The sequence below is a fragment of the Oryzias melastigma genome, linkage group LG12, assembly GCF_002922805.2.
Source record: "Oryzias melastigma strain HK-1 linkage group LG12, ASM292280v2, whole genome shotgun sequence".
NCBI classification, from domain to species: Eukaryota; Metazoa; Chordata; class Actinopteri; order Beloniformes; family Adrianichthyidae; genus Oryzias; species Oryzias melastigma.
This window is the reverse complement of record NC_050523.1, coordinates 320195-330274: the sequence shown is the minus strand read 5'-3', so window position 1 is coordinate 330274 and position 10080 is coordinate 320195. Positions and strand designations below refer to the sequence as shown.

General features: G+C 51.8%; 1 protein-coding gene across 1 annotated transcript in view; it reads right to left on the bottom strand.

Annotated features, from left to right (window-relative positions):
• The window catches only part of ppp3ccb (protein phosphatase 3, catalytic subunit, gamma isozyme, b), a gene marked incomplete at its 3' end in the record, with an annotated part of 13271 nt that continues 3191 nt past the window's right edge, over positions 1-10080 (bottom strand). The window contains 13 exon segments of the mRNA XM_024298918.2: positions 1-98; positions 969-995; positions 1382-1479; positions 2954-3038; positions 3730-3807; positions 3928-4053; positions 4121-4215; positions 4312-4389; positions 5621-5760; positions 5908-6053; positions 6121-6232; positions 7809-7933; positions 8847-9044. Coding sequence (XP_024154686.1) covers positions 1-98; positions 969-995; positions 1382-1479; positions 2954-3038; positions 3730-3807; positions 3928-4053; positions 4121-4215; positions 4312-4389; positions 5621-5760; positions 5908-6053; positions 6121-6232; positions 7809-7933; positions 8847-9044 — 1406 coding nt within the window.

The following is a 10080-nucleotide window of genomic DNA, read 5'->3' as shown; positions in this document are numbered from 1 at the left end:
GCTGTCGCGCCGGGGGGGCATCCTCTCGTTGATCCGGTCCAGACCGCGGGCCTCCTCGAAGCTCTGGATCTTGTGCTGCGGGTTGAAGCCCTGGATTGCTGTGGGGGAGGGGGCACGGGTCTGTTAGAGAACCAGAACCAGAACTGGTCCTGATAAATGCATTTGTGTTTTCATGTTGACTAGTGTTCAGAAGTTTGGAGTCAGACAGAAACGTTCCTGTGAGGATAACTGTAATCTGTGACTGTAATCCCGTGTTAGCTCAGCTGGAAACAGAAGATCTAAACGGATCTTCCTCGGAGGATCTGGAGATCCCGTTGTGAGTGGATGAAACGTGAAACTGTCTGTTCTTGGAGATGAAGGAGATTCCATGAGAGAAATCCCCCAGAAACTGAAGGTTTCCTTCAGCGAGTGTGCTATTAGAGAACAGCACAAACAGGCCCTAAGAGGGTGGAAGAGAAGTGGGAGGTCCTGCTGTACAACTGAGGGAGGAGTTAGAGAACCGAACGCCTCACAGAGTTCTGGACGGACAAATTCTGAGGAGTTTGGATCCGACTGAAGAACATCAGTGAGACAGAAGATGCCGGAACACGGTGAGGGTACCATGATAGTCTGGGGTTCCTTTGGTGCTGGTGCTTCAGGATAAAAGGACAGATCTGAAACACAGAGCTGCTGTGGGAGGGGCTTGACCAAGAAGGGTCCATCCAGCCAATCTTAGCAGTGGGAGGGGCTTCTAGAGGGTTGGGGTCCAATAGAAGGTGTGGATTCTTTGATGAACATTATTTAGTTTAAATGTTTCTGATCTGTTAACGTCTGAGATCAGGTCTCTGGTGAAGAAAGTAGAACTTATGGGAACAAAAAGGTCTGAATGAGTCCAAACTTTGAACGGTGGAGTTCTAGCTTCAATAGATGTGTGAGTGTGTGTGCACGTGTGCGTGTGTGCGTGCACTGACACGCCGGCGGTTGCGTACCTCGTGCCTCCTCTGCCTCTACGGTGGCTGTGTAAGCGTGAGCAGAGCGGCATGCCCAAACATGGAGAGAAGGTTACAGGTCAGTCATGAGTCAGTCATCACAAACCCCGCCCCCCGCCCCGCCCACACAGGTTAACACCTTCAGAGGCGAACAACAACAACAATCATCATCATCAGGGAGGGGTTAGAGCAGAGTCTGCTCCTGCTGCCCCAGACTGGGGGGCATCAGGTAAACATGCCGACGCCCCCCAGGTAGGAACCGGCTTCAACGCTGGTTTGTGGTGGTGCGTTCAGGGAGCGTAGGAACACAGACTGACAGCTGGTCTCTGTGCTGCGGTGACGTTAGTGTGGGGGTGCAGGCGTGGGGGGTTAGCGTGAGCGCGGGTCAAAGGTCATGAGGAGGCGGGGCTCACCGTGCTGGATGGTCTGTCGTCCTCCGGACAGCACCCCCAGGGGCAGCGTCCCCGTGGGGGTCAGCCCCTTCAGCTGCAGCACGCTCTCGTTCTCCTCCCTGAAAACACAGCGCCGTCACACCGGAGGACACGCCAGAGCAGTGCATGCTGGGAAACCCTCAGTCCCCTCCCCCGACTTTACAGCAGAACTGGAGTTCAGTTTGTCCAGCAGAGGTCGCCAAAAACCACAGAGCGCCAGAATCCTCTAAAGCAAAAACGTGTTTAAAAAAGAAATAAAACTCCCAAAAATGAAAATGATCAATAAGTTAGGAAAAGTCGTATCTTATAATTGGTTTAAAAACTGATGACTCATTGTTTCAGGAAAACTTCAATAAAACATATTTAGTTTGTAAAATGAAAACGTTAAAAAGTCTCAATAAATCCTCATAAAGCCGTTTAGATATGAAGTGACCAGAACACGCCCACTTCCTGTTCCGGATGGATCCACAGATTCATCTGAAAACATGACGTTTTCATGTCATCATCACATCTGAGGGCGGAGTCTGTGTGAAGGAGGTAATGTGGGCGGGGCTTCCTGTGGAGAGTTTTTGTTTGAAGGTAATTTATGGTTTATTGTCATTTTTTAATCTGTTTAGTGAAAACTCAGTTTTTAAATCCTTCATGAATTCATGGACATTTTTCTCCATTTTCACTTTTTAAGTTTGATCCTGAAAAACCAGCAGATGAAGAATCAAGAGAGTTTACTCGGTGTTACAGAGCTGAGACTCATTATTAGACATGGAAGCTTCTGTTTAACCACACGACCGAACGCCACGGAGAGAAAACACACTCAGGGATCCGTGAGCAACTCTGGATTATTGTGAGCGTAATTCTTGATGAAGAACTCATATTTAGACTTTTTATATGAATTATTAGAAACATCTGTTTAAGAACGTGTGAAAATGTCAAGTTAAACCAGATGATTTTCACAATCCAAGTTCAAAGACGACCCAGCATCCTAGTAGCATTCGAACACATCACAGAGTCTCACACCGGATTTGTTCCGTGTGTGCGTGTAACAAGCCATTTGTGTGTACTTTATAAAGACTTGTGTGTACTTTATAAAGACTTGTGTGTACTTTATAAAGACTTGTGTGTACTTTATAAAGACTTGTGTGTCTAGTTTAGAGCTGTTGTAAAGTTCTGTATTTGTAAATTGTGTTTTGTGGAATTCCATAATTTTGATGACGCACAAACCAAGTGAGTCTGTTTTCTCTCCACAGACCTAGAAGATGATCTGTTGCTATGGAAACATCTACACTTCTGCAGGACTTGGATCCCCTCCGTCCACTGAGTGGAGTCAGTGCCGTCAGACTGACAGAGGTCTAAAAGAAACGACGGAACCAGAACAGTCCTGATTTCAGGACCAACGACGGCGACACAGTTCTGCTGGATCAGAGGAGGCCCGGGAGAATCAGACGAAGTCATTAGCCTTGTAAGAAAGTGGAGCGAAGACGGAGTGGGATCCCGTCTGCTGACCTCATTTATGACCTTTATTTGAGAAGAACAAACACGGCGCGGAGAGGAACCGACCTGAGCACGGAGAAGACGCGCGCCATCTTCCCGATGGCCCGGATCTTGTTCCTGATCACCTCCTTCCTGACGGCCGGAGCTCCACCTGAGGAGGAGAGAGGAGGTCACACCACAGACTGACCTCCTTCAGGAGACGCTGCCGTGTGATTGGTCAGCATCCAGAGGTGACATCACACGGTGAACCAGAACCGTTCTGCTGTGTTTAAAGTGGTTTCTATGGTTTCTCGTCGTTTTCTGTATTTTAGCTCAAATCAAAGACTCTTATCAAGACGTAGTTTCTGCAGAGCAGAAGGAGCTCCTTAGAAATCTGCTTTTGGGACACTTAGCCTGGCTCATTTCCCAGCATGCCTTTGTTTGCACTCTTTCCCGCTAGCGATTAGCGCCTCATTAGCACAAGCCAACATTAGCATAACATGAAGTAGAGTTCTCCATGTGGTCCAGATTCCAGCTCAGACCAGGAAAACAAAGACCTTCACGGAGGACTCAGAGCAGAAAGACTGAGGCTCCGCCCACAGCGGGAGCTCTTGATCCAAGTGATTTAAATAAAGAAAAACTCGGACACGCCGTCCTCATCTTAAACTGAAATGTCCTCCGTCGTGAGGGAAACGCTGCTGGAACACGTCAACAGTCTTTGACGAGCTTCAAACAGGAAGTCAGAGAATCCCAGCAGGAAAACTGCAGGGATTCTTTTCTGCGACTCTCACAGGAACACTCGTAACGGAAAACGCTTTGAGGCGGAGCCTGGACGCACCAGCGGCTCAGGGGGAGGAGCTTACCCTCGCACGTGTCGTCTCCTTCAGACATGAGCTCGTCGTCGGAGCAGATGTTCAGCACGTTCACCAGCATCTCCGTCACTGCAAACACCAGCAGAGAAGATCACTACACGTGCACGCCTCTGTGCACGTTCTCGTAGCATCCCCCTCTTCATGAGACCGCTCTCAAACCGTGACCGGGCCCTCGGCGCCCCCTCACACCTTTCTCCCCGACGAACGGCAGCGACCAGGTGAAGACGTCCATGAAGTTGGGCAGCCAGTAGGGGTGTGGGGAGCAGTTGAACTGCCGGATGTTCATCACGTTGTTCTCGTACTTCAGCACCGCGGCTGGAAGCAGACAGACTCGTCAGAACCTGCAGGTCCGGCTGGTCGCCACGGTTACCTGAAGCGTTACCTTTGTTGTTGTACACGTCCAGGTAGTTGGGAGCAGAGAAGATGGTGATCAGAGACGGGAAGCCCGTCGTCTGGCTTTTTCTGTACATTCGATACCTGCAGACAGACAGACGGTCAGACAGACGGGTACAGGAGAGGCTCCGACAGGAGGAGCCGGGACCGCATCAGAACCAGAACCAGGACCAGACTTACCCTGCGTCCTGGGCTTCGTGCGCTCGGATTACAGACAGCAGGTTGTTGTTCATCAGGAAGTCACAGACGGCCGGGTAACTGAAACAGAGAGGAGGACAGAAGATCCTCAGAGGATCATCTCAGAAGATCCTCAGAGGATCATCTCAGAAGATCCTCAGAGGATCATCTCAGAAGATCCTCAGAGGATCATCTCAGAACATGTTTGGAGCCGCCAGTGGATTTTATTGGAGGATTAGAGATTTCCAGATCAGGTTTCTTTGGGACAAATCTGATTCCTCGTCATTTGATCTGGAGTATCCGCTGATACTGAGTCCAGATCCAGACGTTTGAATGGACACATTTAATCAACATCTACAGGGTTAACTATTGACTAGAAGAACTAGGAGATCACTAGTCATCTGAGCTTTGACTGTTGGCTGTGTGTACTCGTCCGGCCCTCTACTGCCTTGCTCGAAGGCTCAGAGCGATTACGTTCTCCACCGTCTAACACCTGTGCTGATCCGTAACCATGACTGGGGTTCAGCGTCCAGCCCACGTCAACACACGAGCGAACACGACAGGAATCGAACCTGAGATCTTCTGAAGAGAGGTGGACCGCTGCTCCACAGCCACTCTTTAGTCCTGTGATTCATCTTCATCAGATTCAGGTCTCTTTCTAATGGCTGCTGAGCATAAATATGATGATCAATCATGTCTCAATGATGGAACATCAGATTTTTTAGAGAATCAGCTGTAATACCTCGATGGAACCTGTAGGGGGCAGCACACTGACGGTTTTTGACTCTATTTTTAAGAATTAAACTATTTTAGCTTAATTTGTCAAAAGTGTGTCAATGACGAACAGACGGAACTTTTAAAGCCTCATTATAGAGAAAAACAGAAGGAGTAGACTCAGGGTTTGGTGACCCTGAGAGGGTTGGGCTTACGGGGAGGAGAGAGATACAGAGTCCTTAAGGGGTTAAATGTGTTTGGAGGTTGTTTGAAGACAAACCAGGAGAGACGCCTGCAGATTTAATCTGAGGATCTCCGTTTTTGTGCTCCTCGTCAGACTAATAAAATGTCATCGTTCATGACCTCCAGACTTCTACTAGAGGATTCACCTGGTAAACAGGTGTGGTGGTAGCTGTCGAGGACCAGGCATGGGCACACCTGTACTAGAGGATTCACCTGGAATGACTAGCGGGAAATATAAAGCGCTGATCATACGACAATCAATTCAATGTCCGATCACGGATCAGGAGACAACATCTGTCATCAGCTCGAGACAGATCTTCTGCTCCTTCAGGAGGAGCGCTCATGAGGATTCTACCTGTAGAAGTAGGAGCATCCGCGGACGCTGTTGTGGCAGAAGTGCTCCTGGGTCTTCTCCGAGCCGTAGTCCTCTCCGGGGTCCGACCACAGCAGGTCGCACATGGGCCCGAACGCCGGCGGCTCTTTGAACCGGTCCAGCTGCAGACGACAGATCAATCACACACCAGTTCTGCTGTGACCCCCCCCCCAGAGGCCACGCCCACACCAGACACTGATCTGCCGATTCTCCAAAGTTAGAGTCCGGCAGGACGGTCAGAGGGGGCGTGGCTTCAGGCTCCAGCTCACCTTCCGGATGTCGTCCAGGCAGGTGATTTCCGGGCTCAGGCCTCCGTGAACGCAGAGGAACTGCTGGTTGAGCAGCGCGGCGAGCGGCAGGCAGTCGAAGGCCTCCATGCAGGCGTCATACACCTGCTCCGAGTACTTGATTTTACCTGCAGCACACACACTGTCAGAGGAGGAGCGCTGAGACGGGGAGGCGCAGGAGGAGGAGGGACCTACACTCCTGCTTGAAGGTGAAGTACTCCGTCAGGTGCCGGCACTCGTGGTTCCCTCTGAGGAGGAAGAGCGTGTCGGGGTAGTTGATCTTCAGAGCCCACAGGTACAGGACGCACTGCAGACACAAAGGATGGCCACGCCCACAGGTTAGCCACGCCCACACCCAGAAACAGCCTCCTCCTCTCCTGAGGAGCTGCAGCATCAGGAGGAGGAGGAGCATCAGGAACACACAGCTCTGATACTCAAAAGCAAAGCATGATGGGATATTTCTGTAACACCGAGTCAAACAGTGTTCCTGAGTTAAAGATCATCTCCGGCTCTGAAGGCTGCTGCAAGGGCTCATGGGAAAAAGGGGATTGTGTAAGTCAGAATTTGACAGAATCGGGAGTCAAATGTGGAATCCAAACTCCTCCTCCTGTGGAGCTACAGATCTGGTTCCAGGATCCGACTCCGTCTGCTGAAATCCTCGGAAGGGAACCAGCAGACGGCGGTTCCTCGTGAGGAAAGGCGCTGAAAGCTTCAAACGGGAAGCCGTCAGATCCTGCCTGGCAGACCGTACTGAGGGCGCAGGATCATCCTCTGAGCCGTTTCCAGGTCAGCAGGCAGAGTCGGGCTGACAGTAATCATTTAATTGGGCTGGGATTTATCTGATGTGATCATTGATCTGTTGCCAGACCTCAGGAACAATCCGCTCTGAGGCTGAACCCAACTGACGGTCAGAAGAAGCAGGAAACTCAGAGCTTCTGCAGGAGGAGCGCCTCCTCTGGGTTTCTGACCCTCCAGGAGGAGGAGGAGGAGGGGGAGGAGCAGGAGGAGGAGGAGGAGGGGGAGGAGCAGGAGGAGGAGGGGGTCCTGCTGCAGTGAAGACAGCAGCTCTCAGACTGAGAAAGAAGAAGAGGAGGAGGACACGCCCACGACGCCATCAGGGAATCTGAACTGTTCTGCAGAAGATGAAGGAGTCTCAGAGGAGTTTCAGGGGTTGACCTGCAGCAGCAGATCGAGTAGAGCGATCGTCTGCAGCAGCAGCAGAACGATCGTCCGCAGCAGCAGCAGAACGTTCGTCTGCAGCAGCAGCAGAACGATCGTCTGCAGCAGCAGCAGATCGAGTAGAGCGATCGTCTGCAGCAGCAGCAGAACGTTCGTCTGCAGCAGCAGCAGAACGATCGTCTGCAGCAGCAGAAGAACGTTCGTCTGCAGCAGCAGCAGAACGTTCGTCCGCAGCAGCAGCAGAACGTTCGTCTGCAGCAGCAGCAGAACGTTCGTCTGCAGCAGCAGCAGAACGTTCGTCTGCAGCAGCAGAAGAACGATCGTCCGCAGCAGCAGCAGAACGTTCGTATGCAGCAGCAGAACGTTCGTCTGCAGCAGCAGCAGAACGTTCGTCTGCAGCAGCAGCAGAACGTTCGTCTGCAGCAGCAGAACGTTCGTCTGCAGCAGCAGAACGTTCGTGTGCAGCAGCAGAACGTTCGTCTGCAGCAGCAGGAAGCAGCTGCTCACATGCAGCCGCTGTTATTCTGAGGAACTGATCTAATCAGAGGAACCACAGAACGGCGGCGTGACGGACGGCGAGAGCTCTGAGGTTCAGAACAATGATCTGAGGAGGAGAGGCTCCTCCCCCCTAAGGCCAGAAGGTCAAAGATCTGACAGGAGCAGCAGCTGCTCCTCCAGGTGAGAAGGTCTGCAGGTGAGCTCACCTCGATGCTGAAGTATCCTCGATCCACGTAGTCTCCCAGGAACAGGTAGCGGGTGTTGCTGGGGGAGCCCCCCACCTCAAACAGTTTCATCAGGTCGAAGAACTGTCCGTGAACGTCTCCACACACTGGAAGAGAGAGGAGGTCAGCCACCGAGGAGAACGCAGAGAGGAGAACGCAGAGAGGAGAACGCAGAGAGGAGAACGCAGAGAGGAGAACACAGAGAGGAGAACATAGAGAGGAGAACGCAGAGAGGAGAACATAGAGAGGAGAACGCAGAGAGGAGAACGCAGAGAGGAGAACATAGAGAGGAGAACATAGAGAGGAGAACATAGAGAGGAGAACATAGAGAGGAGAACACAGAGAGGAGAACACAGAGAGGAGAACACAGAGAGGAGAACGCAGAGAGGAGAACACAGAGAGGAGAACGCAGAGAGGAGAACATAGAGAGGAGAACGCAGAGAGGAGAACGCAGAGAGGAGAACGCAGAGAGGAGAACCCAGAGGACACAGAGAACCTGACCTCCTGACCTTTCTGCTGCTTTTCCCTCAAACTCTTTCAGTCCTGAACCGGTGGTGGAGTGTCTGCCCTCAGCCTGAAGCGCCGTGGGTTCAAATCTTAATACGGGTCACTAAACCCGACTCAGCATCATGATTTTTGGGGTTAATAATCTGAACGATCTCGTTCTGCTGAGGGTAAAGCTGTCTCTCAGAATTAAACTTAATGACAGACTTTGAGAGGATCATCTGAGCTTCTTCTGTTTCTGAAGATGACATTTATCCAGAAGAAAATAAAACGTCTTTAACTTTATAAAAACTGTTGTGTGTTTCTGAACCATCAAACTCGATTAATACTTCAGTAAAGTTCTCCTTCACCTGGACCATGACGTCGTGTTCATGAGACACACTTTTATTTTATGGTCATTTATCGCTTTTTGGGTCAGATTCTGTTCTTGTTTCATTCCTGAAGTTTAAATAAAGTTCTGAATCTAGACTTCAACCCCTTGTGTCTACAGGTGGACCTGCAGGTGAGGCAGCTCACCTGTGATGGGGGCCTCCACCTCCAGCATGCACTTCTCCTGCCGCAGGACGGCCGCCCCCTCGTTGATGATCCTCAGCGCCGTCTCCTCCTCCAGGCGCCCCTCCTTCACCAGGTGAGCCTTCAGCAGCTCCAGGCTGGGCCTCCCGTCCACGTACAGGTCTTTGACGGACAGGCGGGTCCCGGGGGGGTACGGCACCGCTGCAGACGGGGGACAGCAGCTCTGATGAGGGGGGGCAGCATGACACTAACCTTCCTCACAACCAAAAGGTTCGATTCCTGACGGTCAGACAGTCACAGGCGAGTGTCCAGCTGGTCTCTGCCGGGTGAGAACCGGGACGCTCCCCGTGGGGGGTGACGGAGAAGCCCCCGTACAGCCGGGAGCACTGCGTGGGACGTGGCGGACCCGACCTGAAGGTCAGCTGGATGGACTCAAACTCTGACCGCAGGAACAGGTGAGGACACAAAGCGGCTACCACAGGTGAGGAGAGTCACATGACGTCTGCGTCATCAGATGTCCGTCACCTGAAACTAATCGTTAACCCTTCAGCCCCTCCCCCGTTCTCCAGGAACGTCCGGTCACTCTCTGTCCTCATCATCGAAACAGTAAATAAAGATTTTAAAAGCTTTTGAATCTTTCCACCAACTGAGATCATCAAATCTCCTCTGAGATGCAGAGCAGATCTCAGGGATCCATGAGATCTCAGTGGATCTATCAGATCTAGGAGGATCCACTGGATCTCAGGGGTCCAGCCGATCTAAGAGGATCCACCGGATCTCAGGGGTCCAGCAGATCTAAGAGGATCCACCGGATCTCAGGGGATCCAGCAGATCTAGGAGGATCCGTGAGATCTCAGTGGACCCAGCCGATCTAGGAGGATCAAGCAGATCTCAGTTGATCCAGCAGATCACAGGGGATTCATGTGGTTCTCCTGTAACTGTGGTGGAGAACATCCCGTTTGAATCCGAATCACCGTTTCCTCGCTGTGTGATGGGGGGGAGGGGGGGTTGGCGCCGCCACAGCTTCTGCCTTGGAGGAAATACCAGCAGCTCCACCCCCACTAACCTGCTGACAGACTCCGCCCTCACAAACTCACCCAGCAGGAACCCCAACCTTCCACTGACTCTGAAGTTCAACCATGAACAAACATGCCCCCCACCCCCCGACCCAACCAGCAACCACACAATCCTAACACATGCTGGGGAGTGTTTGTGTCCTCCTCCTCGTCCTCCTCCT